Below are 27,965 nucleotides of genomic sequence, written 5' to 3' on the forward strand. Positions count from 1 at the left end.
TGAAAACAAACTAGATTCGAGATATTTAAAAAAAAAAAAAAAAGATTCGAGATTTATACATACTTTATTATTATTATTATTATTATTATTATTATTATTATTATTATTATTATTATTATTATTATTATTATTATTATTATTTGATTTAGGAATTTCGTTGGACCAAGTCCTATCGAATCACGCGTTTTGTAGGTAAAAAGCAGTACTCATTTTAACTATTACAAAACGAGTCATGTCACGAAATTTTTTTGTATTTTCGTACACTTGATAGTTATAAATATGCAATTTGAATGTGGTAAGTTAGGTGGGGCTTGTTGAAATTGAAATAAAGAATTTAGCTAATATTGCACTTGATTGTTTTATGGATAAAAACTGAACAAATTCCACTAGTGATTCTTCTTTCTTTTTCTTTTTTTGGATAAGCAAGGAACGCATTAAGAACTGACAATTGCGAAATAATGAGTCTTCAATTTTATTTTTTATAAATTAACAATATTAAATAACAAAAATTAAAAATTATGTCATGATGAATTCGAACTCAGGATCTTTAACTTTAAACATTAATTATTCTATCGCTTGACCAATACACGCATGCATGAATGTTCGTTTTTGTTCCACCTTAATATGATTGAAGTTGGTCTGTAATTTCACTATTGTAAACACAATTTAAATAGTGTAACAAAACTATTCATTTCACACTAACCGTGGAATGTGGGGATCGAGCATCATATGTGACCATTTCATGCATTTCTATTTTCTGGAAAAACATGAATTTATTGCTTCTTTTTTTTTTCCACTTTCACTTCAACGAGAGCAATAGAATTAATAATTTAGGCATTAATTATTATATAATTTTGATAATTATGACCATAATTTATGAGATATAAGAGAAAAATGAAAATGAACATAAAAAAAAATTCTAAAGCACTCTAAATTTATTTCACGCCAAAGAATAAATCGAATACTCATCAATTAATTCACTCCATAGTTTGATAAATCTATTAGAGAATTTATTAATCGAGCGAGAATAGAAATAGAGTCTCATTTTACATGCTACGTGTCAAGACCAACAATACTGAAATTTATAATAAAAGAAAAATCTGTTGAATCTAAATATCGTGATTCATTAGGATTGTTTACTGCAGGCTCATAGACAGTATGCAGCATATCACTTATCTAATATTATACTCCCTCCGTCCCAAACGAAATGTCCTGTTTTCCTTTTTGGGCTGTCCCAAACGAAATGTCATATTTCCTTTTTTGGTAATACACACTCTCTCTATACTTAATATTTAAATAATTTCCACCAACCCACTTTATCTACTTTATACACATTTCTTAATCTCTGTGCCGAAAAGAAATAGGACATTTCGTTTGGGACGGAGGGAGTACTATATAGGACTAGTATTGATGTGTAGTTTTTTAGAATCAATTTGCACTAAATCTTTTTATGATCTATGATTGTCCTAAAAAGAAATATTATTGAATATATTAATAAATAAATATATATTTATATATAAAATCCATCACACCCCAAAATAAATAACTCTACCAAAAATATATTTGTCTAATGTTTGACCTATGGCAAATTAAATTGGCAAAATAGTTGAATAGGCCATCACATGATGCTCTTTATTTGTCCTTTTCTAGAAGACTCGTTTTTGGAAAATCCTGTCACGCGGAAACTAAAGACGTGTTTTCATCAAAGTTAATTTTAAAGTTATCCAAATCAATAATTTGGTATATAAAATATACTATATGTCTATATGAGTACATTCTTTTGTTAATATGTGTAATAATTAGGTGTGACAATTTGTTACTTGATAATGATTACACCAAGTAATAAAATATAACGGCACTGTGACAAGTTCTTATTGGGGCTTCGAGATTTTATCGTTTTTGGTTCAAAAATCAGATTTTTTTCCCCCAATCGCTAGAACAATTGATTTATAAATTATTGTACATAAGCAAAATATAAAGGTTCCAATTTCTCACATATTAGCATTCCAATGAGAAAAATAAATACTCATATATAATTAGATATAAAATCTTGGACTCTTATGTAAGTTTCTCTTGAAGGACTCAATTATTGGAGTGGATTGTATTATTGTATGTTTAGTTTTAACGTACTTTAGAACATCTATCTGTGTTGTCCCAGTGGATATGGTTGGTGGAGTCTGGATTAGTGTAATTAGTCGTAGTATTATTTTTTATATATACGTCTCTTTCTTTTTTATTAAAGCTTGTATTTAAACGGAAACTTTTTTCACATTTGAATTTTTTTTCCCCAAAATTTGTATTGTTTGGATTTTAATTAGGTCCGGCCTTAAATGTGCTGTGCAGAGCACCCACAAGAAGAATCGTCCAGGAGAGGTAAGGCTCGTGAAGAATCGAGTCATTATCAACGAACCAGAAGACGCCGGTCCAAGATGCAGGACACTCCTGTAGGGAAAGTCACACTTGAACCAATCCACCCATACAGATTGATTCTCAATCTCGATGAAGCCAGCTTTAAAGATTGAGAAGTTCTCATCGATGACTGGGCTTCAGCTATGAAAGTCGTGATTGCCACGATAGAATATGATAGAAATGAATTTATCAAAATCTTTGAGGCAAGTTTTGCTGGAATGACAAAATAATTCTGGGATAAAGCATCAACAGAGGCTAAGAATGAGTGTTCACCAAAGAATCAGCTCTGGAAATCCTTGAAAATGCCGCCCACCAGATTAAAATCCATTTTCTTGGAATGGGTTTATTCGAAGCATCAGGAGAAGAGAAGCGCAAAAAATATCGACAAGCACTTTCCAATCTAAGATTGGTAGTGCTGGAGCCAAAAGCTCTTGATGAATTTTTGCGCCTTTATGCCTTATATATCCATATGGGATTGGTTGATGATTAGACAACCAGGGACCACTTTTTCACAAAGTTTCTAAGTCCATGGAGGGAAATGCTCATCAACGAGTACGTATCACCAGGGGAATATCCACTTGATAGTGCATCAAGAAGGATGTCATATGTTCACAAGAAGTTGTCTGAATGGTGCCAGAAGACAGCGGACCAGAGAAATCTCAAGAAATTGAGAAGGCTCAATAAAGGATCTCCATTGATGTGCGACAACCTAGACTTTCCAACAGAGATTAGGGCTGAGTTAATGTATCAACGGAGGAGAAAGAAGAAACATAGGTATCAACCCTATGAAAATGAACCAAGAATAAGGCAAAATTCTTGGAGGCCCAGAACAATATGGACCAAACAGAAGGCATGCTCCTACAAATCAGGACAACAGAGCGGACCATCCAGGAGCCGATTTTCATCTCAAAAGGAAACCCCGGCGAGAAAAACTTTCAGGCGTACTCAAACTAAAACAAATGAAAGTTTTAAGGATTGCAACTGTTGGACATGTGGTGCAAAAAGGCACATTTCTACCAATTGCCCTGACAACGAGAGAAGAAGGATAAGGAAATTCGAATCCACACCGGATATCGAAGATGCCCTCTACAACCAGGATCCGATACCAGTGTATCAGTTTGAAGATATATCATCTGACGAGAGTATATATGAACAAGAAGAAGTCTTCAGCTCTGAAGATTCGGACATGTCTGATGGATCAACCAGAGACGAGTCAGACTAAGGAAGACGAGGTTATTATCCACTTTCAGAAGGAGGATTAGGATGGATATACCAGTCATTCCCTGATTCCGCAACAGAAAATTATGGATAAAATCAAGAATGAAACCCTGAATATACAAACATTCCAAGGGTTTTCAAAAGGGCGACTGGATCAAGTTATACAAAGCTTGAGTCCATTCAAAAGGAAGCATCATGTCTACTTCGGTACAACCAGCTGGGAGATATCGCTTCCAATAGAGTTAACGAACAATCAGGTGGAAATCCAATTAATTCCAGCCGAAGACGTATGGAGGGATCTCTTAAAAATGAAGCCAGAAGTCGCAAGCACGATGAAATGGATTCATATAGGAGCAATCCAACTGGTGATCAAGTCCTCACTTTTACCAGGGGCAGATACACCAATTGATATTGCAATTTGTGACAAGAGGATTACAAATCCAAGAGATGCAGTGTTGGGAGCTTTCTCAGGCAATCTATACGCCAAGCAGATTATAACCGAGTTGTATCCACAAATCGCTTATAATCCCCAAGATTCATCCTTCAGCAGAGCCCTGACACTCTATCAGGACTATAAGTGGAAGGATCTTTTGACGGGAGGAAATAGGCCATACTCGATCACCTATCAAGTATCGTATGCTCTATCAAACTCCCACCATACAAATCTATTTCTGGGAAAGAATTTTATTGAAATTTCAAAAATATTCAAGGAGGTGGCTAAGGCGATTAGCCCAGATCGTGTTGAGATCCCAAAAATTAGGGAGATCGATATTCAAGTCAAAGACAAGCAGGTGCTAAAGCATAATCAAAGTCTCAGATTGGGAGCACCAAAGCTATCATTCCAAGGAGAAAGGCTAATATCAAGGCCTTTGGATAGATGTTTTTCTCAGTCATACGAGAGAAAACCATTGCAGGAAGCACCAGTCCAAGGTATAAGGGTGAAACTTAAATGCCCTGAAGGATGGCGAAGTGTTTCCACAAGATTCGATACAACGGAAATGAAAAATCAGTTTCCTTGCAACACGTTGTATTACTTGGATAATCCAGAAAGCAACCGCTACATCGGAATTCTGGAAATTGGAAGCTTTGAGATCGGAATCGAAGGCAAAATCAGACAAGAAACTGACGTCCTGATCTTAGGACGAAATTTCCTTGATAAATATCTTCCATGGTCAAGAAAAGGACAAAGAATGGAGATCACAATCGGTGAGAAGATGTTGCTGATCGAATGATAAGTCCATTCTCGATATACATCTCGGTGGGGATGTTATACGAGAAATTCAAGGCAGAATATTTTACTGCCTATATTAATTCAGGAGCAGGAATCTGCACAACAAACAGATGAGTGTTTCCAACAGACGTTGAAGAGGAACTGCCTCGAATTGCGAGAAGAGATTTCTCAAAGAAGATTTTACTCTTATCCAAGGGAGTAAAAAAGACAAAGATTCTGATTGGCTGAGCAGGCCAAATACCTTGGTACAAGGTTAAGACTCCACCAATCTATTTCCATGATACTGGAGCGGATATATTGTTCGGGAATAATTTTTTGCAAACCTTCAAGAGGTACACGCATGACAATGAAGCCAGGAGGCTTGTGTTCACGATAAATTGTGACCACAAAATCATTGTGCAAAGGCTCGAAGGAGCTTTTAATCGCTCAATGCCAGTCAACTTTCACAGCAAGCGTGGTGATGATGGCAGACTCTGGAGACCACAAATGAATGATCAACGGAGATTCAGAGATGTTCTGCTCAAATGTAGAGCCGAGGGATTTCCAGATCTCTCCGAGGAAGAAACACAAATCCTCAAAGTTTTGTTGATATCACACAAGATATTAGAGAAGAAGAACATGTGTCCATAGCCGACGTCAAGAGGAGAATCCAAAAATGTTATCACGAAGATCATTTGGCATGGTGGGACAAGAACTAGCTCAAAGCTACCTTGAAAGTTAAAACTGGAAATGAGCATGAGTTCGTAAGGTTTAGACCTATCCTGATGAACACTCTAGATCAGCAGGATATGAGGAGCCTAATCAAGGAACACCTTGAATCCTTGATTTAAAGTTGATCGAACCAGAGAACTCACCTTACAGCAGTCCTGGATTTCTGGTGAGAAATCATGGGGAAATCAAACGAGGAAAGCCGAGATTGATCATTAATTACAAAGGAATTAATGACATTCTTGAGTTCGATGGATATTTCATCCCGAGCAGAGAACACCTTATCAACTGCATCAGAAGTGCAAAGGTATTCTTAAAGTTTGACTGCAAATCTGGGTTTTACCAGATTCGTATGGAGGAGGGGAGTAAGAAGTTCACAGCCTTCTCAACTCCACAAGGACACTATGTCTGGAATGTCATGCCAATGGGGCTAGCCAACGCACCTCAGATATTCCAAAGAAAGATGGATAATCTTTTTAAGGATTATTCTTCATTCATGTTTGTTTATATTGATGACATTCTTATTGCATCAAAGAACATTCATGAACATCTCAGGCATCTGGAGATCTTCGCGGATGTTTGCCAACACGAAGGATTAGTGTTGTTTGAAAAGAAGGCAGTCATTGCTATCCAGAAGATGGAGTTTCTGGGAATCGAGATCGATGAGACGGGAATAATTCTACAAGATCATATTGTGGAAAAAGTCCAGAACTTCCCAGAAGATCTCAAGGAGAAGAAGCAACTTCAAAGCTTTCTTGGAGTTGTTAACTTTGCAGGAATGTTCATTAAGAACCTTGCAGAGAATGGGAAAGTCTTCAGTCCGTTACTGAAGAAAGATGCTCCATTCATCTGAAAGGAGGAACACTGTGAGGGTATGAAGAAGCTGAAAGATATTTGCAAGAATCTCTCAAAGCTTTCAATACCACAGGATGAGGATAATCTAGTCCTCTACACGGATGCGAGTGATTTTTGATGGGCGACCGTGCTTACTAAAATCACGCCTTATGGAGAGGAACCATGCAGATACTGTAGTGGTCTCTTTTTCGACAGTGAGGCTGTGCGATGGCACATTAACGAGAAGGAGTTCTATGCAATCAGAAAGGCGTTCAAGAAATGGTTGTTATTCTTACTTGCAAATAAATTCATTTTGAAAGTCGATAACACTAACGTTAAGGCTTTCTTAACCAAGAAAATTGAATCTAAACCTGAAAATGCTAGATTACTTAGATGGAAAGCTGAATGTCAATATTATGATTTTGATATTGTCATTCTGAAATTTGATGATAATGTTCTTGCAGATTTCCTAACAAGGGATGGAGCCAACTGAGGTTGACGTCATCATTATAAATCAAAGGTAGCTCGAAGAAATCATGGAGATGCTACAACAGGAATGGCAAGAGTGTGTACTCCATGTCAAACAAGCTGGAAGGATACAGTCGGCTGATGAAGCCAAAGTGTCTGACCGCATATGAGAATGCCTTAAGAAGATGATAAATCTTCATACAGCAACCCAAGGACCGCTCATTCGCGCAATCAGAGAACCTCTGATTAAAGAAGGTATTACCGTGCATGGCGGATTACCTGTAGCAGGGGTTTCAAGTACCCCTAGCACGAGCTCTGAGGTTATGGCTTCCAAGCCGGAGACTCAAGAGAAAAATGATGTTAAGGGTTCACACCCTGAACCATCATGTCAACCCAGCACCTCTGGGGTTAAAGAGGGAGAGATTAGCCTTAGGCCAATGACGGGCAAATCTAAGGTTGATACTAATCTTTTTGAAGTATCTCCAAGTTGGCAGGTTTACCAGTCAAGATGGGAGAAACTAAATACGAGAAAAGGCATCAATCCGAGAAACAACCGGGTTGATGTTGGAGGAAAATATCCTCGAGTGTGGATGACCACCGGAGCCAATTCACAAGATGTCAAGGAATGGTATGAATTTGGGGCACTAGCCTCGGTCTATACCATTTTCCCAGCGTTCAACGAAATCAAGGGTCTGCAAAGGTGGATCCAAGAGATGGTCTATGACACCTGGGCAAACAATGAGTCCCTCAAATGGGGAGGTGTTTGGAACTGTACTTTTTCAGTGCAGCTCCAGAACCCGTAGGAAAGGGTAACCACGAAGCATTCCATTTCATAAAGCTTCGAAGACCTGATAAATAAGCATTAAACCGAATTAAGGCCCCCAATAGCCAATCCTCAATTGTCACCACCTTCAAGAAAGATCAGATTTCCACTCGACGAGCATGAGAATTATGGGACTGTCTTACAGAGATGGACAAAGTCAAGTCCAGATTTAAGTTCTTTCAGAATTCAAATCTGGGATCATTCCTGTTAAACAGCATGACAGGAACAACCACCAAGTTTGCTGAGAAGACCTTTGAAGAAAAAAGGCTAACACTTTGGCAAAACAAGATCGCGGGGAGCAAAGAGGTTCGTCGCAAGTTTGTCGCAAATGGCTCACCTGGGCCATTGGAATGAACACGTCTGTATGGAGTGTCCCACGCAGAAGGAGCCGGAGTTTGCCAAAGGTTTCCTCCCGAAATCTGACAAAAAGAAGTTCCGGTCCGACGAGTACGAAGAGCACAAGACTCTGCGCGACGAGCACCTCGGGCACCAGAAAAGTAAGGCCCGACAAAGAAAAGGGAGTCATGTGACTCAGGACAAGAGGACCACCCACTACAAGGAAAATGACAAAAGAGGGTGGAAAAGAATGCAAACTGATTACCCACTAGTAGAAAAGACGAAAGTGGGGAATTCTATAGGAAATCCACTCACCAAAAGGCAGGAGACAATGTAGAGTGGAAAGAAAAGCAGCTGGTCCACACCAACAATTATCATAAAAAGATAAAAGGAAGGTTCAGCTCCATGTGAAGGCACTAGCTGGTGTCGACAATCATAACCGACAAAGGAAGGTGGTTGTCACAATTCATGAGCTGGCCTTGATGGAAAGGAATCTGAGGCTAACTATCAAGACTTATAGAGGGCATCAGACCTCTATTAAAAATCGAGACTCTTAAGAGAAGAGGCATCCGGAAAATTTTACTACATCTTCACACAACACTCTCTCTCTCTAGAATTTATCTTTGTAATTTTAAATTTCCGTTTTCAAAGTTTTTTCAGTTCTAATTTTAGTTTGTTTTTTTTTTTTTATGTATACTAGTGTTAGCTACTAATGAGTAGCTAAAATAAGTTTGTCTCATTCCCAAGGGAGATTTTATGAAATAAATTAAGTATTTTATAATTCCTCTATAAACGCTTAGTTTTTGCTCAACTTTCCGGTGTTGAAAAGATTTTCATTCATTTTCCCACTAAGTATTATATGTTGAAGCCTTAGAATTTTTAGAAAAAAAATCATCGCTTAACCATCTCTTGCGAGTGCGTGGTTGGATTTATCCGTAAAACAAGGGTGATAGATTCTGGGCAATTCAAAAGGTACTGTGAGGAAGGAAGGTCGCAACCATCTTTTGCGAGTAGGGATGTCAATCGGGCCAGTCCACCGGATTTTCGGGCTAGCCCTATCGGGTTCCGGGTTAGTCGGGTGCGGGCTAATCGGGTTGGAGATTTTTTCGGGTTGTAAATCTTCAACCCTAACCCTAAACTTTCGGGTTTCGGGCTAGCCCATCGGGCTAATCAAATTAAAGGCGTAAAAATAAAATTATCATTTGTATTTTATTATTCCTAATGATCTAATGTATGATGTATAGAATATACATAGATATTAAAGATATAAATTATATAGCAAAGCATGAAATGCAAAAATATAAGATATTCAAGATTACATAAACAAAATTATATTAAAATGAGATAGTAAAATTTAACATGTATCAATGCACTAGAATCAATCTGGATTATTACTGAATAATTAGTAGATTTGTCATGCACGTCTCATTGACAGAAAAAAAAAAATTGGTATCACTTTAAAATGAGATACTAATAATTAATTTCTAACTAATGAGATACTAATAATCAATTTCTACAAAAAATTCGTAATTAATTTCACTTTTTTTAATGAGATTGCACACACACACACACATATATTCTAACTAATTAATTTCACTTTTTTTAATGAGGCTACATATATATATTTAAGCAAATACCATAGATCTAAACATAGCAGAAGTTATAACTGGATGCATCAGTCACAATTCCGTCAGCCCATCGGGCCAGCCCACCGGGTTTTCGGGCTAGCCCTATCGGGTTTCGGGTTAGTCGGGTGCGGGCTAATCGGGCTGGAGGTTTTTTCGGGTTGCGATTTTTCAACCCTAACCCTCTAATTTTGTCGGGTTATTCGGGTCAGCCCACGAGTTTCGGGCTGCATTGACATTCCTACTTGCAAGTGCGTGGTTGGACGGAGCCTGGGAGTGGCAGACGGTCCGTAAAACGCAACAGAACTGACTCCAGGAGCAGTTATCAACTAAATGTATAAAGTTGGATTATGTTTTGAATTATTTATGTTAACGGAAACATGTTGGGCCTGATAAGTCTTTACCGACTATTTTCAATAAGAACGAGGAATTGTATTCATAATGAATTATAGAGAATCACATGCTGAAGGGTAGAATTGCATGCTCGACATTTTTGTAGCGAGCAATGCACAAGAATGTACATAAGGGCAAAATTGTCTCAAGTGGATAAATTTTATATGTTTTGGAAATAGTGGGTATATTTTTGTTTTTGTCTTTGAGAATGAGTATTTTCCATTTTGCCTGTTTCTTTTATATCGCTACCTTTATTTGCATAGTTCAAAACTTCAAATTAAAGTTTGGGGAATAATAATTTATATCTAAATAATGCTAATAAAAATATATTGTACTCCCTCCGTCCCAAGAAAGTTGGTCACATTTTCTTTTTGGGCGTCCCACTAAAGTTGGCTACTTTCCCTTTTGGGTAAAAATTACACCAAATTAAACTCTATAATTATTCAACTAATCTACACCTAATTATCCTCACTCATTCTCTCTCTCATTTAAACAATCATATCCTCACTCATTCTCTCTCTCACACCGCGCCTCCCTCTCGCTCTCTAGGGGTTTCTATCGGCGCCTCCCTCTCGCCGGAAATTCAGGGTTTTGACCGGCGGATCTAGGGTTTCGACCCTTGATTCTCCTCTCTCGAGCCCATCATTGGGTTCTCGTCGCCCAGAGCTCGTCGCCTCTGGTCTGTTCCGATTTGGTGCCGCGATGAAGAAAAAACCCTCCTCAAGTGAAGATCCGGAATCTCTGAGCGGTGGCCGTCCCCCCTGGCACCCCGCTGCGTCCACTGGTGTGCCGGCGTCACCGGAGCCATTCGCCTCTCCGGGTGGCGTCGATCTACACTCAAATCGACGCAAATTTGAATGGAGCCCTGAGTCCTTCGCCTCTCTGAGTGGTCGCCGTTCTCCCTGGAATTTCGTTGCGTCCACTGGTGTTCCGGCTTCACCGGAGCCTTTCGCCTCTCCGACTGGCGTCGATCTACACTCAAATCGCCGCAAATTGGTGTTTGAATGGAGCCCTGAGTCCTTCGCCTCTCTGAGTAGTCGCCGTTATCCCTGGAAGCCTGTTGCGTCCACTGGTGTTCCGGCATCACCGGAGCCTTTCGCCTCTCCGGGTGGCGTCGATCTACCCTCAAATCGACGCAAGTTGGTGTTTCACTCGAGCCCTGAGTCTCCGGCGAAGCCGGAGCCGTATCAGTCTCCGCCTGAAACACCCGATTCCGATGGCTGTGTTGTGGTGGACACACTGTCACCGTGGTCTCTTGGGGAGTATGTTGTGCCCCTTGATGACGACGTCGACACCGCTGGGTGGATGCCAGTGCCTGAGACTGAGATGCAGCCCTCTCCGGCGAAGCCCCCTCCGGTGAAGAAAATGACCCGTTGGCAAACATTGAAGCAAATGTTTCCTTACTCGGTGAGAATGTTCCTTTTAGTGTGTCTTATCTGATTTTGTATGATGATTGAGTGGGGATTAATTGTTGCATTGTTGGTTGTTGGTGTACATGGTGCTGAAATGATGAAAATATTGAACTAAATTCTGTGATGAAAAATGATTTTGAATTGTATTTCTGAGAATTTTTGTGAAATTGGCTTTTGGTGTTTTGTTTGCATTATGTTTAAGGCCACTTGGTGCCATCTTTGTTGTTGATGTATCGGGCTGTGATGTACAGCCCGGTGCCTTCAGTTTTGATGTTGTGCCTTGTTTGAAGCTTTAAGGCTGGCTGGTGCCTTCGTGTGTTGATGTCTATGTTGTCTGAAGCTTTAAGGCCGGCTGGTGCCTTCTTGTTTGATGTGTGCCTTGTTTGAAGCTTTAAGGCCGGCTGGTGCCTTCTGTTATGTTTGAACATCACATACTAGGCTGCACACATGAGTAATGCATAACTAATTTGCTTGGTCTTTCATTCATTTGCGTCCAGCCCTTTACAAAATGCATAACTGAGTTTCTTTACAAAAAACATACCTTTGCTATACAAAAAAACAGACCTAGCAGCCCTAAATTTCTTTACAAAAAACATACCCTTGTTTTTTTAAAAAAAAAAGACCTAGCAGCCCTAAATTTCTAATTGTTGGAAGTCATTGATTAGGCCTTCTTCTGTTGCACCATGATCTGCAAAGGGATACCCTAACTTCTCCATGATCTGTTGCACCAAATTCATAGGTGCATGTTCAGTCAAGTAAGTAATGCACTCTTCCACCAAGTTCTTAGAAACCTCCAAATCCCTTGGCAGCTCCCCTGCTCTCATTAGTGCATCTTTCCTCATGTGGGGGATTTTGTATGCATTATGACCTCGCTGTTTCATAATCTCTACCATGCATGATTGCAAACTTAGGAAAACTTTGTTAAGTGTGTGTGGAGATAGTGCTGCATATGATGCCTCAACAGCCTTCACAAGATCATCACAACTGTAACATGCATGCTCTGAATAGCTCTAAACCATCCCAAGTCGTTCACATTTGTGTCCGGACTGTTCGGTGGTTGTTGAACTATTCTTATGTTGAAACCATGAGCTGTGACTGCTGCCCTAAATTCAGGGTCGGAGTCTAGTATATGGGGCTTCGCATTATCTTGCTGAATATAGATCAATTTACTTCCAAATTCAGGCCACTTTTGATATATTGCTGGTAGAAGCTGTAATAAAGATGAAATAACAGTTCATATTTTATTTGAAAATACAATACATATCATATCCACATTCTTTGCATACTTGAGCTGCATTTTTGCATACCTGATTTATGTAGCATCCTTTCATGATTTCCTTGGTCACGGACTGTATGGGCTTTGTTTCCATAGTTCCAGCCGGTCTGTTCTTGCTGTTTCTCTTGGCTGGAAGTTGTTCTATTAGTGGGAAGATTCCAATCTTCCCATCAAATAGGCACTCACCAGAATCTGAAAACACCGGCCTACAAACTGCACACACAAACATTACCTTCTTTATGAAAGCCTTACTCTTGCACGTGCGGTGAGGATCTCCCTCTCCCGGTGTTAGGTAAAATCTGTTTGATGCCTTTGTGATGTAAAACCACTTCTCATCCACATGAATGGTGTTGTCCATAGTCTTAAACTTCACAGCCGACATAATGTGATCAAATTCCAAAGCCTCTAGTGAGAACCGTAGTCGCAATAACTTGTTTGGTGCTGTTAAGTCGGGCTTAATAGCACTAGAATGCGCTCTGATCAGCCCTTTGTTTACCCACCTCCAAACAGTTGATTTGCTTTGATTAATCCCCACTGCGAGTCGTCGTATGGTTGATCTTTTTTGTAGGTCCAGACTTTGTATGAGCTCTATGTCGACTTGTATTCTTTTTTTTCTTATTGCACCTGGTTTGGCATTGGCTAGATAAATTTCTTGACCATTCTCCTTTTGTTTTTTTGCAGCCGCCCAAAGACGAGTAATCGTACGTTGTGATGTGTTGAAGAGGGATGCCGCCTCCTTCATGGCTCCGTACCGAGGCTTGCCATTCTTCAAGTTGGCAAGAAGATATTGCACAATCTTATTTCGATCTTGGTTAGAGAGATCCTTAGGTGGTCTCATTGGTATTTCTGTTTTTCTAGGATTTTTGGAATCGGCTGAATTTGTAAAAATGAATCAGCCCTTATTTTTATAGATGTTCTGCCGCCTTTTTAGTTGCTAAGTGTTCCGAAAATTTTTGGTGGCAAATAAAAATTATGTACTGCCGCCTTTTTACTTTATGTAACAGTCCACAATGTGTGCATTAATTAAAATATTGACTTCCTTGCTAAGTGTTCCAGCCGCTATTTTCATTGCTAAGTGTTTATGTTTAAGTTTTCTCATTGTTTAAAATATTGACTTCCTTAAATATTATGGGTAGATTGAATAAGTTAAATGATTGAATAAAATAAAACTGAAAATTAAATTTAAAACTGAAAGTAAAATAAAACTGAAAAGTGAAAATAAAACTGAAAGTAAAATAAAACTGAAAGTTAAAACTGAAAATAAAATAAAACTGAAAATGATGGTTTTAATTTAATAAATAAAATAAATTAAATTTATAAAAAGTGAAAAAGGTGGTTGTTAAGTTAGTTGAAATTAACAATTTAATTAAGTTTCAAAAAGTACATCAAATTTGAGGGGACCACCCTTAATCTCCACTAACTATCCCTTTCTTAATCTCCGTGTCGAAAAAAATGTGGCCAACTTTCTTGGGACGGAGGGAGTATTACGAATTGCAGATGACTAGATATATCTGGATTGAATTCAATGTTAGATTTACGAATAATTAGGATTGAGGAGGAGCTAAGGAAATTTTATGATTTACAAATTGAATGTTAGATTGAAGAATTTGATGACGCGAAGTAATGAGAATGCTTAGGTTATAGCAGCATTTTGGATGAAAATTGAATGGCGATGATTGATTGAAGGAAAATGGAGGTGGGGTCGTCTCTTTGACTCAGTGGGTCCACGCCGAGTTTGGTAGACAGAAAACCAGCAACGATAAATAATCAATCAAAGTTGCAGAAGTTTCTATCACATAATTAAAGGGAGATAGGAATGACAGTGGTAAGTTCTTCATTTTCTAGAGGACTTTGATTTTCTCTTCTTCTTCGAATGTCATAATCATAGTACTTATTTATATCATTTGATAATTCTTCAGGCTCTTCGCTTCACTAATTTCTTGCTGCTTCTTTTCAACATTTTTACAATTTATAATTGATATTTCTTGCTTGGACTTTTGATTTTGTCTGTTTGTTGCTTCTCCACCAACTAAACCTCAAAATCTACGAATTTTGCATAGTTAAAAGGTTATTTAATCCCATCTGCTTCAAAGACTACCTTGTTTTTGTCTGTGTCAAAACCCCTCAAATCCAATTCTGAGCTGATTTTTTTAATTTAGGGATTTGCAGATTTTTGATTGGTGCTTGACTTGATCATCTAGGGCTTTCTTTCTCTTTGCTCTCTATGTGAACAGGTAAATTGATGCTTAAACCCTTTGTTTTTAGCTTATAATCTCTGATTCTTTTTTACTATTTTTTCTGAATTTGGACGGTGATTCTGTTTCAACTTAGATGTTGCTTTTCGAGAAGTTATTGTCACTTATATGGAGAAGTCTTTGTTCAATTCTGAGTTTTTATTTGGAAGACGTGTTAACTTTCAACATCTTTTCTTGTTAATTACTGCTGAAATTTCATATTTTGGTATGTTTTTTGGGGTTAGCATCTGTGTTTCTATAGTCCGAATTTGGATTGGTGCTCGTGTGTGTGTGTGTGTGTGTGTGCCGAAAAATACCAATAATTTGACGATTTTGTAAGAGGAAGCTAAGCAAAAAAAAAATAATTGATCGAGATGGGCTTATGACTCCCATCACCATGTGGCTTCGCCGCTGTGTGTTTGTGCGAGAGGGATTTCATTAAGCATTAAGGCTCATTGATAATTCTTGAATGCAATAAAAGAGAGTTACTCATCACTCATAAAATGTTTGATTAAGCGTTTTCATGTTAATGATGGCAAAAAGTGTTTCCTTTTCTCGTGTTCATATTCTTCCTCGTATGATGATTGTAGGAATCCTAACACGGCCTTGCTGAAGTAGACGCTGTAACTCTCTTTCTTGCTTCGTTTGTTTGAACCAAGAGTTGAACATGTCTTTGGTCGGATCTGCCGCGCTGTTTAGGAGCCCTGAGCCGTATTCGTTGAAAGATGACAACGATAGCTCGGGGCTATCAACATCTGGTTTTTATTCGTACAGCAGTGACAGTTACGATCCAAAGTATTTCCTCGACTCACCATCTAGTTCTGATGTGTTAGGCCACCAGATTCAGTCCTCGTCTTCTCAGCATAGTTCTGGTGAAAATCCATTCCAATCCTCGTTAGGGTTCGATTACGCCTCTGAATTGGATAGTCCCCGTAACATAGACTATGATGAAGATAAGTTGAATTTAAAGCTTCAAGAACTCGAGAAGGCGCTTCTCGATGATAATGCCGCCACCATGGAGATTGATGGCGATTTCCTCGACTCGCCAAAGGAATCTTCATCCTCTGATTCTAATCTCAGCAGCACAACCAGCGGTAAGGAAATGGTGATCTCCGGTCCACTGTCTCGTAAGCATATGCTCTTCGAGTGTGCTGCTGTCGTCCATAACGGAGATTTCAAGCGAGCATCGAGCATGATCAGTGTTCTCAGGCAGCATGTCTCGATCCAGGGAGACCCTTCGGAGCGTATTGCAGCTTACATGGTTGAAGCTCTCGTAGCCCGGATTGCAGCATCGGGGAGAGGTCTCTACCGAGCACTGAAATGCAAAGAGGCCCCCTCGTCCGACCGCCTCTCGGCGATGCAGGTTCTCTTCGAGGTGTGCCCGTGCTTTCGCTTTGGTTTCATGGCAGCAAACGGCGCAATTCTCGAGGCATTTAGAGATGAGAAAAGAGTTCACATTGTGGATTTTGATGTGAACCAAGGCAGTCAGTACTACACTTTGCTGCAAACGCTAGCTAATACTTCCGGCGACCGCCCGCACGTGCGGCTGACAGGAGTCGACGACCCAGAATCGGTCCAACGTCCGGTCGGGGGCCTAAAGATCATAGGGCAGAGGCTGGAGCTACTTGCTGAACAGCTGCACCTCTCCTTCGAGTTCAAAGCTGTCCCAGCCGAAACCGCTCTAGTCTCACCGTCTGTGCTCGACTGCCGGCCCGGGGAGGCGCTCGTCGTGAACTTCGCCTTCCAGCTCCACCACCTACCCGACGAGAGTGTGTCGACCGTGAACCTCCGCGACCAGCTCCTCCGGATGATCAAGGGCTTGAAACCAAAACTCGTGACCGTTGTCGAGCAGGACATGAACACGAACACCTCCCCTTTCCCGCAGAGGTTCGCAGAAGCTTACAACTACTACTCCGCTGTGTTCGAATCCCTCGATGCGACCCTGGCTAGGGAGAGCCAGGACCGGATGAACGTCGAGAAGCACTGCCTCGCCCGCGACATCATCAACGTCGTGGCATGCGAGGGGGAGGAGAGGATCGAGCGGTACGAGGTGGCTGGGAAATGGAGGTCAAGGATGACCATGGCTGGGTTCACCGCGTGCGGCATCAGCTGGAACGTTCGGAGCGAGATCGAGAAGCTCATACAGCAGTACTCGGAGAGGTACAAGGTGAAAGAGGAGAAAGGGGCTCTGCATTTTGGATGGGAGGAGAAGACATTGATAGTCAGCTCAGCTTGGCGATAGCTGATATCACATGATGTGAGGGAAAAAGAAGATAAATGGTTGTTAGTTAGTTTGTTGGTTAGTTGGTTATTTTAGTTTGGGTTATGTAATGTAATGACTAACTAACTATGTAACTATCGGGTTTTTATATCCGCATTTCTGCCTTGTCTTGTAAGGATCTTGTTAAAGAATGAATGGACTTTTTATTTTTTTGAAAATTACGCGAGGTATTCAGAAAAATCAGTATTCTGTATTCAAAAGGTCATGTTATTTTTCTTTTCTTTTCTTTTTATTTTGGTAGGAGAAAGTGGACTCGAACTTAAGACGACAGAGAACAAAGAGCTCTTTAATGAGTAACGAGTATGCTCGCTTGCAGGGACAGATTCAAATTTTTTTTATTATGGGGGCACAAAATAACTATAAATATAAAATACGTTAAAAAATTATTCCATTTAATTTGTTCACGAAAAAAGTCTCATTGTAAATAGAATTGTAAAATAAGTGTATAATTTGTAGGGATAATGTTAATACAAAAAAGTGGAATAAATGTACATTATAATTAAAAATTAAAATAAAAGTACAATTTATAGATAAACAAGATATAATAATTCAAAAAATGAAGTAAAGATTTTTTGCATAAACAAATAGAAATGGGTAAGTGGAACCAATGTATTACGAATTGAGAGTTTAAAAAGTTACTTTTTTGTTATATATTGAAATTATATATATATATAAATATGTATATAATTACTTAAAAAAATTGTGGGGGCACGTGCCCCCACGCTAGAACACATAGATCCGTCTCTGCCTGCTTGTGCGATGCACAGAGATCATCGAAATTAAATGACATTATTTTTATGTTCTTTCGTGCAATGCATGGGTCATGATATATTTTATAATTTATAGTATATATATACAACAATATATCATCATTTATTATTTAGATCAATTAATAACAAAGGAATAATTTCTATTAATTTATATATTAGTATTTTATTTGAAGTAGTGTATGATAATGATTTTATCAACTCAATGAATATTATATTAAATTTAATGAGTGACTTATAATAATATTAAATTACAAATAAAATAGTAGAATTATGATAACAATAACACGATTTGAGATTATTTTATATAAATCAATTATATATATATATATATATATATATATATATTACAGACTTCACAATTATATAGTCTATTTTATATGTAATTAACAATAAAATAATTACTCTATTACATGTCAATGAAAAATTTTAAAAATAAATATAAATTATATTTTTCGTGTATAAGAATATCAATGTAAAAATAAATTTAATTTATAAAAGATAATATCAATTAATGTGTGTATATATAATAATTATTTTTTGATGCATGCATTGGTTATAATTACTTTGAATATTGTCTTGATTTCATAGAAAATTGACAACCTGATTAAGCTACAATATAACTTTTTTTATTTCCATTTATCGATATTATCGTCTTGCCTTTATTTAGTACATTAGCAAATGTAAAATTTGAGGATTAAAATATTTATGAATAATTTTATCATCTATCTCTTATATTTAATTTGATATACATATATATATATATATATATATATATATATATATATATTAAGTATTTTATCATTGATCAAACTAGATCATTTGAAAGAAAAAAAAAATTGAAAAGGGATAATATTGGGGTCATTTTGACATGTAGCAATATCCAAAATGTGGGTAGAGAAATGTAATGATTTTGCTATATAAATTGCGACAAATAAAAGATAGTTATAGTTAAAATAATTAAACTCTGAAAAAAAGCGATAAAAACTTACTGTTAAACTCCTGCTTTATACTACCTTTGTCTCATTATTGTTGGCCTATTTTTCTTTTTGAGGTGTCCCATTAATATTGGTCAAGTTTTATTTTTAATAATGATTTTACACTATAAACAATGTGATCCCACACAGCTTTACAAACTTTTACACAACAATATTATTATCCTAAATACCCATGCCCAAAAGAGATAGGCCAACAATAATGAGACGAAGGGAGTATATAATATAGATTTCTTCAATTCTTCTCTTTTTTTCTCCATTACAATTTTAAACTGTGGGTTGGAAGTTGAGAAAACTGATATTAGAACTAGTGAAGGATGATTATAGTGATCAAACTATTGTGAATAAATCCTGAGCAGAAGTATAAGAAAATTCTACAATAAGCTTCAAGGCAATCCAAACTATATACACTCACATATTGGGGAAAGTTGAAGCAGAACTGCAGAGCAGGGTGTGGGAGTCAAGTGGAAGAACCAGCAACCGCACCGGAGTTTGGAGGACGCCTCAAATGTGTTGAGACGGGCAATACAAGCACGTTCCGATGGCCATGCGCCACTTCTGCTGTTTCCCCCCGAAACTGTTAGTCCAACAGGCAACCAGGGCTTGTTCCAATTAAAGAGTAAATCTTCAAAACGCTGGGAATCACGTATTGTTTCAATCAACAAAAAACCTATGCTTTACCATTTCCTTTCCTTGAGATTAGTACACAACATGGAGGGAGGGATGCAAACTCATAAACCCTGTTTCTCTTTCCCCCTCAATATACGAATTTCCAATCCCCAACCACCGGAACTCATTCCCTCTACACTGCACAAACAGCCGTTAGTCCAATGCCAGAATGATGTAAAGCTTATCATGGAGATGTTTTCCAATCAAATTGAAGGTTATTGAAACCATTAACTGCACCGAGACCACCGGTGAGCAGTTGGTTGCTCATATCCTGCTGTTGTGAATTCATGCCCTGTTCTCGTGCCATTGCCATGGCTACTCTCCCATTCATGGAAAGAGAGTTATTAGCAAGCGCTGCTCGGATCCCATTTACCATGGCAGATTGGCCAAGCCCGTTGCCCATACTCCCAAACCCTGAAACACCCATACCGGGGTTGCCATTAGCTACTCCAGTTCCTACGAGGATATTGCCCCCGCTAACACTGCCATTACTGCTTGTTGACAACATTCCGTTAACATGTTTCACATCACCACCCATCATCCCCAAGCCTGCCATGCCACCCCCAGGAAGCTGAGAAGACATCATCATGTCGTGTATGATTTTTTGGACAGAGCTCTGTGAATCATTTGCATCTGCATCACCAGAAAGAGTAGGTTGTGGCATTGAAATATTTGGCGAACTCGCAGAATTCACATGACCTCCTGATAATGGACCATGTGAAGCCAGTTGTTGATTGTTAGACGATGGGGGTGTCGAGGAACGGAAAGGGGACGGAGGTGGTTGAGACTGTGGCATGGTGTTCGAAGATCCTGGAGATGGCATTTGAACGCTATTACCACCATAAGGGCTGTTAATACTGGACATTGGATTTTGCTGTCGAGAATTCATCGAATTTTGATGAAGAAGCCCAACAATTGTACTGGTAGATGCAGTAGTGGTAGCTGAGTTCACAGGATTATTAACACTAGGCGTACCAGCCGCAGAAGCAAGTTGTGTAGCAGCACTCGCAACAGAACTATCATTGATTGAGTTTTGCCCTGTTTGCTGTTGTGGCTGCTGCTGCTGTTGTAGCTGACTGTCAGGTTGTGGAGGTTGTCCTTGAAATGCAGGTGAATGGTTTGTTCTCCGAGGAAACTTCGCCAAACTCTCTGTAGAAATAATATAACAATTTTGGTCACACATAACAATCTTGCATATGCAGGGGTCGACAAAACAACTTGGAATCATAACTGAGAGGGGTATGGTTGTTATCATGATTCAGAAATCAGAAGGCCCTTCATAGCCAATCTTGGAGATAAGATCAGTCAAAACAACTGTAATTCCCAAATATTACTTCTTGTCATTTAATATCTACTGTTAAAGTCGCTAAAAGCACCCCACCAGGTTATTACATAAAGCTAGAGTTGTATGATTCAGTTTCAAGCTTCCAATACAATAAAAGTCTTAGTACAAAAAAAGCTTACCCATAGGACCTGAACCAGTTTCACGGCTATAATCAATCAGATCCTTCATACTATTGACGACTTCTGATATCTGCAATGTTGAAGTGAACATAAAAAATCAACAATGGGAAGTATTTCAAGTATAGAGCTGTAACTTTAGCAAATAGCAAGCCTCAAGGAAACATGGAATTCAAGGAACGACCTCAACTGAACTTCTACCTCTTAGTACAGCATAAGACATGCAACTGACTAATACCTTTAGCAACTACCATACATCATTAATGAAGCTGGGTCAGAGGTCGTTTTTTTACAACATACAAGCGAAGGCTAGATATAATCATGTATATGCTAATCACCAACTATCGGAAAAGAGTTATAAAATCCAAGGTAATGCACATTTTAGTCACTCATTGTGATTTTCAGATGACCAAGTGCAGAATAAAGAAATGCAAAGGACATTGTCTCTCCCTCTTGATGGAAAAAACTACAACCTAATAACAATCCCCACTTCTAAAATAATTTGGGTAACTATCATACCTACTAAGAGTAAAGGCAACTATCATGGCCTTAGCAAGGGAACATGTCTACAGTATAAAAACTTTAAAGTTAGTTGAAAAGAATAGCAGTTAGAACGTTACAGCCACCAAGTAAGGACACAGCTCATACTAGTTATAGTTTTCGATCATGGCAGAATCTTTAGTTTGCTCCTAACAAGTAACAACTAACACATATAGAGTACAGATCGCCTCTAGCATTCTTGCAATTGTACCAAGTAATCAGAGCCAAACTCAACATGGTTTTTAACAATGAAACTGGAAAGGACTAGTTGAAGAAATGCATATTACCTGCAGGCATCGCACATATCTCTTCGTATATCCCAAATCATTTACTAATGGAACTTCCAGAGCTTTGGCCAGCTGACGTGCAGACGCAACAAACCTGAAAGGCAAAATTGCAGGTTGATAATTGGAAACACATTTATATACCATATGGAGGAAGTAAATCCCCATGCACTAAAATAGCAGTAATTTAAGATTAACATAAATAGTATAATGTCTTTCTCATGAATGAGTTTCTCTTGGCAACTAGTCATAATTCCTTTGATGCAGACAAAATTGTTGAAACAAAATTTGATAGACAAATAAGAAATTTATCTTCAAATTAGCATCAGACTTTTCAGGAAAGGATGTCACATAAAAGATAGTAACCCTTGTATTGGTTATTTGTGATTAATTGCAATCTTAGACTAATGGTCAATTGATGAGTTTTAGCACACATTTCTTCTCTACCATGCTAGGCAAAGGTTTCTTGTTGATGATCTCAGTAACCCTCGTAGTTTTTGACAAATCACTACACTCATGCTAGGCAAAGGTTTCTTGTTCAGTGACCTGACCTCAGAGCCAGGATTTTATATTTGAAGCTGTGACAATAGGCAGACTTCGAAAGTTGGAATAGCTGAAAAATTTGCACTGTTTGCAACGATAATCGGAGGAGCCAACGAAAGAACGGAAGAAGACGCTAGCACGATAACAAAATAAAATTTCTGTGCGCTTTTTTTTTCTCTCATTGAAACTAATTGATGTTGTCTGTTTAACTTTTTTATTTAGCTTGTAATGATTTTTTTTAGTTGGGATTAAATATTTTGTGATAGATATTTTCTAGGTTAAGTGGGGTATAAGTTTGAATCGGAGGTACAAATAATCAATATAAAATGATTTTATATTATTATTAATATTATTATTTTAATTATTTTGGGGCTGCAACTGCACCCCAGCCTTGCACTAAGTTGGTTCCGCGAGTGCTTGTTGCTAGCTGATATAAAATATATATTGCTATATATAGTATTTCTAATAATTTTAGGATTAATTATCTATAAATACACTAATTCAAAAAAAATTATCTATAAATATACGAAGTGAGGTATTTTTATGTTGATATATATACCTTTTTATATTTGATACACATATTCTTATATTTTTAATTTCATTCACATTCAATCTTTAACGACAGATTATATCCGTTGTGAAAGTGTTGCAACAGACATCTGTTGTTAATTTGGCAAACTAAATTCATCGTGATTCCATTGTGATTATGTCGTAAAATAACTACAAATTGAAATCCATAGTTAATTTCATAGCTAAATTGAGCATTTTTTAAAGTGTCATTTTTTCCTTGACTAAAACAAATGCAAAAACTTATAGTTACTATGTGAATATTATTGAACCAAGAGGTCATATTTCTTCTCTACCATACCATGTCAACAAGAAATCCTGGCTCTGAGGTCAGGTCACTACAAATTAGCACATATTTCTTCTCTACCACTTCATCCCAACTTCCCAAGGCTTTGTCAAACCAGTGGGAGTTAGCAAGAGAAAGAAATTCAAATGAGAATAAGCTTTAGCATTTAAGATCTGGAACAATTCTGGAAAACAGTAGCAAGTTAACTAAAATAAAAACAGACGGCCTGAATAACGAAACCAGCTACCGTACCTAACAGATTAAGCTTCACTAACTTGATGCCAAATGAACTGAGCTAAGGTTAATGACTACAACATTATGTATACGACATGACTAACTTAATAAACAAAGTACCTTTATAAATAGATATTAAATACTACTTGCCAAATAAATAGATGAAGAAATTTGCATTTAAAAGATCCTCAGAAGGTATGTAACACAAACTCACATGTTGCAATTGTTCTGTAGCTCGGAAACAGAGGTACTGGGAGACGCATTTTGGGTAGCAGCCTGGTACTTCTGGGCAGCAGTGCCAAGCTGGCTAACCTGCAGTTCAAATAGTGATGTTAGATATGGCACATTTTACAAACCAAAATATGTAAATTGTATGCGGAAAAAACTTTATATATGTGAAAGCAACTGGTCAACCTGAGGAATCAGCAACCTTCTTGGGATAAGCTCTTCATGACGCCGAGCACAAAATTCCCAGGAGCATATCTGACAAAATTATTAACAGAAAAAGAATGTGATTACATAAGTACAAATTTAAACAACGAAAAGCATGATCGAAAGCTTTCATCTAACCTTTAGATCAGGAGAGAATACAATTCGCAGCTGACCATCACGAACAACACGAAGTTGCTCAAAGACACTCTCTTGTATAGCTTTTGCGTAGTCCAGAACAATTTGCCCAGCAGGATTTTGATACTCTCGGGGCATATCGACATAGAGCAATTCTTCTATAGTTCCGCTTTCATATTTTATTTTAAATAGTCTGGGCAAAACCTCGACAGTTGCCTCTGGTAGTAGAAAAACAAAATTTGGTAGTTAGATGTTATACTAACTCTTTCCTATCTATTTCACATTTCAACAGTAATGCCCCTTAAAGTTCTGGAGAATGACACTCTTAGGCACATTCTTCCAAACAGAACCGCAGAGAATCAATAACTGGGCAGACCAATTTATCGCAGAGAGGAAACAATCCAACAAATAATGTAGCAGAACCGAGAGATATACGCACCAAATCCACGCCCAGGCTTGCGGTTGCAAATCTCACAGTGCCAGACATCCTGTATATAGACAATGAGGATCGTATTAACTTCAAAACTATAATAGGTGAAGAAATGGATCTAGAAGCTACGGTCAAAGAGAGCAGCTGACGTTTGAGTAAAGAAAAGGTTTAGTTATATATTAAACCTAGTGACAATAATTAACGAACTAATAATGGCTTAAGCCCGACACACCTGAGGGAAAACTCCAGTAGTTTGGCGACCGCTTCCATACATCGAAACACACCACTTTTTCTTGGCATTGGGTGCAAAATATTCAGCTACAAATTTCCTCCAAAACTCAATGTTGTTGTCCTATAAAACAATAATACAAAATCATCAAATGACAACTCACTTTAGGCATTGAAAAGGAGACTTTACTTATATTTAAGCAATCAAATCAATGGAAACATCTTACTTCCGGTCTGTGTTGTTGCTGATACATGTAATGTGTCAGCCTCCGAGCACACATTCCAGGCTCATAGACAGGTTTTACGGGAGACCTAACAGGCAAATTCTGCGGTTGGAACTGTTGTTGTAATGGCGATCTTTGTTGAGGCATAGCTTTTAAGAGCTGCTGCTGCTGTTGAATTTGCATAAGCCTCTGTTGATGCAAAATCTGTGCGGCTGCAGCAGCCTGAGAGGACTGCCGGGACAGAAGGAGCTGCTGCTGTTGCTGTTGATGGTGCAAAAATAAAGAAGGGTCTGATTGCTGGGGTTCCAGCTTGACAGGGCCCAAGCTTCTCATACTTTGGAGTTGTTGAGGTTCCATCTTTACCGAACTCAAAGTCCTCAAAGCTTGCAGTTGCTGTGAGGCTTGCTCATTGGTGGTTTGTGGCTCTAGCTTAACATGTCCCGCACCTCCTAAACCTGCACGCATTGCCTGAAATTGTTGATGCTGATGCTGATGCTGCTGTTGTTGTTGTTGCTGCTGCTGTTGTTGTTGTTGTTGCTGCGAATTGGGAACAGAAAACTGTTGTAACTGCTGCTGATTATGTTGAAAACTTTGTGGATCAAGCTGTTGAGCTTGTTGCTGTTCAGACAACATCTGGTTGCTGGAAGGGTTTGAGAATTGTTGCTGTCCTTGTCCGTGACCAGATGAGTTTGGATTGGCTGCAATAGAAGTAGATATATAAGAAGAAGGAGTGTTGAATCCCATCCCATTTCCATTACTAGAAAGTGGAACAGACTGGGGACCACCATCAACAAGTGCCCGTGGAAAGCTACCTGGACCAGACAAACCAGAACTTGAGCCTCCATTTCCAAATGACTGGTGAAGCAGAGACGAAACGTTGGGACCATTCCCGAGCATATTCATGTTTGTGAACTGATTGCGCGGCGACACTAAAGAAGGAAATGCATTCTGGGAGGGCATCCCACCTCCTTGCCCACCCAACAACCCGGAATTTGATCTTAACAATGAAGGCGGAACCGGCTGGGCTCCACCATGCGGAGGGGGAGGCCCTTGCGGCACCATATTTGCAGAAACCAGCACAGTCTATCCTACAACAGCCTTAGTTACTCCCACACTCTAAATCACATTAATCTAGAAACTTCACTACCATAATGCAAACAAGACTACAACCTAGTGGGAAAATGGTACAATTTGACCAGAGTTTAAACAGACAACCAATCATTAGAAGTTCTGGGATGTTTAATGTGAGCAACAGCAAAAGGATAGGCCTCGCAGATGAGGTTCTCGAAATATGTTGTGCCAAATCCACGTCGATTATCAAAACCTTTGAAACCAGAGAAGCTAGCTTTACTGGTGAACATCCTAACTTTTGGATTCTCTTCTATCCAAGTTGCAATGTTTCACCAGCTATCTGGCCAATCCCTGCACATAAACAGTCGAATCAGATTCCTCTACTACATGTAAGCAAAGAGAGCAAGGTAAACATATGTAAGTATAAGCCAAATCTTTTAGAGACCAAAATGACCACTAGACGATATTATTCTTACTTTAGAAAAAAGGATAACTAAATTAAATGCATCAACAAACAAATTACTAAACTGAACTTCCTAAACAACAGAAAACAATTAGCCAAAATTGGCGTACAAAAAACGAACAAACAGCAAAAACTCGATCCAACCCTAATTTTCAAAGAAAAGACGAAGAACACTCGATCTAAAGCCAAGAATGATGCGATATTACCTAGGGTTCAAAACTCTAAACACGACACACAGCACGAGAGGGGGCAAGAACTCACACACACAGCGCGCGCGCAAGGCTTAAAAACTCGATTACTGACAAGAATGCGAATTACACTAGCTACGCAGTGCACACACTTACAGAAGCAATGATTTCAACTCGCAATCCGTTAAATCCTCGTAATTGAAGTTAAAAACTTATACAATGTTTTTTCCTCTTTTAGCTCTTTCGAGCGTCAATATGAATGAATTCCACTTCCCCACTCCAAGGAAACCCCAAAGTCAAGAGCGCAACAAAACATGTGTGTTTCCGCAGTGTTTGTATGAGACAGCTATCGCTAAAAAAAGTCGTCCCCAAATCTTTCAGCGAAACTAGAGAGAGAGGCAGACAGTTTATTTGAGCTCACTTTTTTAGAGAGAGAGAGATGAAGAGAGAGAGAGGGGTATGTAAACTGAGTTTAGAGGGGTTTTATTGCGGACGTCAAAATTCCATTTGATTGGATTGAACTTTTTCTTTCTCCTTTCTTTCTCTCTCTAAACGAAGTCAAATCCTCTTCTTCTTATGCTTACTAGTAGCATGTTTGGAAGCGTTTATGGAATGGAAGCTCATTTCTAAAAAAAAATTTGCTTGAAACTATATACTCCCTCCTCCGTCACACGGTACATGAGACCTTTTTTTTAAACACAAAAATTTAAAAAGTGTATTTTAGTTATAGATGAAAAAGTAAAAATATGTTTAAAAAATAAATTTTTTACCAAAAAAATGAAAAAGTCTCATTTACAGTGGAACATCTTAAACAGAAAGAGTCTCAAATACAATGAAATAAAAAGAATATCTTAGGATGTCTGATTTGAAGTCCACAAAATTATGGGCCAAATCGTAACACGGGTCCGGATTTGTCAAATATGTGAACTATTTACTTTTTAATTAAAATATTCTGAATATAATTAAATACTTGAGCTATCATAAAATTAACAAAAATATTTCAAAATTCAATTTTGGATCGCAAAACTTGCGTGGTTGCATGATACTATTATTTTTATTTCTAAGGTAAATTATGTTTTGTATCCCAACCCTCAATTCAATGTTTAAAAAAAATTACAATTTTATTTTTTATTCAAAAGTCCCCAACTTTTAGCGTTTTTTAAAAAATATCTCGTTATACAAAATCTAGATATGAAATAA

At 38.3% G+C, this 27,965-nt stretch overlaps 3 protein-coding genes across 6 annotated transcripts; 1 reads left to right on the forward strand and 2 right to left on the reverse strand.

The window, feature by feature from the left end:
* Positions 1–12,424: 12,424 nt before the first annotated feature.
* Positions 12,425–13,571, reverse strand: LOC131009803 (uncharacterized). The gene is made up of 2 exons (XM_057937212.1): positions 12,765–13,571; positions 12,425–12,667 (listed from the first exon to the last, which is right to left on the reverse strand). Exons 1-2 carry the CDS (start codon positions 13,569–13,571, stop codon positions 12,425–12,427), a joined length of 1,050 nt encoding a protein of 349 aa, XP_057793195.1.
* Positions 13,572–14,402: 831 nt separating this feature from the next.
* LOC130992399 (scarecrow-like protein 1) lies at positions 14,403–17,406 on the forward strand. 2 transcript variants are annotated; one of them, XM_057917027.1, is made up of 2 exons: positions 14,403–14,558; positions 15,558–17,406. In XM_057917027.1, the coding sequence occupies exon 2, from the start codon at positions 15,635–15,637 to the stop codon at positions 17,207–17,209; it is 1,575 nt and encodes a 524-aa protein (XP_057773010.1). In that variant the 5' UTR covers positions 14,403–14,558; positions 15,558–15,634; the 3' UTR covers positions 17,210–17,406. The 2 variants fall into 2 exon arrangements, with proteins under 2 accessions (XP_057773010.1, XP_057773002.1); XM_057917019.1 differs by lacking the exon at positions 14,403–14,558 and adding an exon at positions 14,632–14,967.
* Positions 17,407–19,311: 1,905 nt separating this feature from the next.
* Positions 19,312–27,179, reverse strand: LOC130992127 (transcriptional corepressor SEUSS-like). 3 transcript variants are annotated; one of them, XM_057916659.1, is made up of 11 exons: positions 26,922–27,179; positions 25,856–26,465; positions 25,047–25,741; positions 24,824–24,943; positions 24,601–24,649; positions 24,165–24,379; positions 24,009–24,077; positions 23,809–23,906; positions 21,968–22,061; positions 21,144–21,213; positions 19,312–20,828 (listed from the first exon to the last, which is right to left on the reverse strand). In XM_057916659.1, exons 2-11 carry the CDS (start codon positions 26,103–26,105, stop codon positions 19,864–19,866), a joined length of 2,625 nt encoding a protein of 874 aa, XP_057772642.1. In that variant the 5' UTR covers positions 26,106–26,465; positions 26,922–27,179; the 3' UTR covers positions 19,312–19,863. The 3 variants fall into 3 exon arrangements, with proteins under 3 accessions (XP_057772642.1, XP_057772624.1, XP_057772635.1); XM_057916641.1 differs by having other exon boundaries at positions 25,047–26,465; positions 26,922–27,066; XM_057916652.1 differs by having other exon boundaries at positions 25,047–26,465; positions 26,839–27,062.
* Positions 27,180–27,965: the final 786 nt, after the last annotated feature.

The sequence above is a fragment of the Salvia miltiorrhiza genome, chromosome 1 (assembly GCF_028751815.1).
Source record: "Salvia miltiorrhiza cultivar Shanhuang (shh) chromosome 1, IMPLAD_Smil_shh, whole genome shotgun sequence".
NCBI lineage: Eukaryota > Viridiplantae > Streptophyta > Magnoliopsida > Lamiales > Lamiaceae > Salvia > Salvia miltiorrhiza.

Coding starts and splice junctions, on each gene's coding strand:
- LOC131009803 (XM_057937212.1), bottom strand. CDS start 13,571: ATGAGACCACCTAAGGATCTCTCTAACCAAGATCGAAATAAGATTGTG. Junction 12,668..12,764: donor AAGGATGCTACATAAATCAG/GTATGCAAAAAT, acceptor TCTTTATTACAG/CTTCTACCAGCAATATATCA.
- LOC130992399 (XM_057917027.1), top strand. CDS start 15,635: ATGTCTTTGGTCGGATCTGCCGCGCTGTTTAGGAGCCCTGAGCCGTAT.
- LOC130992127 (XM_057916641.1), bottom strand. CDS start 26,105: ATGGTGCCGCAAGGGCCTCCCCCTCCGCATGGTGGAGCCCAGCCGGTT. Junction 24,944..25,046: donor AGCAACAACACAGACCGGAA/GTAAGATGTTTC, acceptor ATTGTTTTATAG/GACAACAACATTGAGTTTTG. Junction 24,380..24,600: donor CAAGCCTGGGCGTGGATTTG/GTGCGTATATCT, acceptor TTCTACTACCAG/AGGCAACTGTCGAGGTTTTG.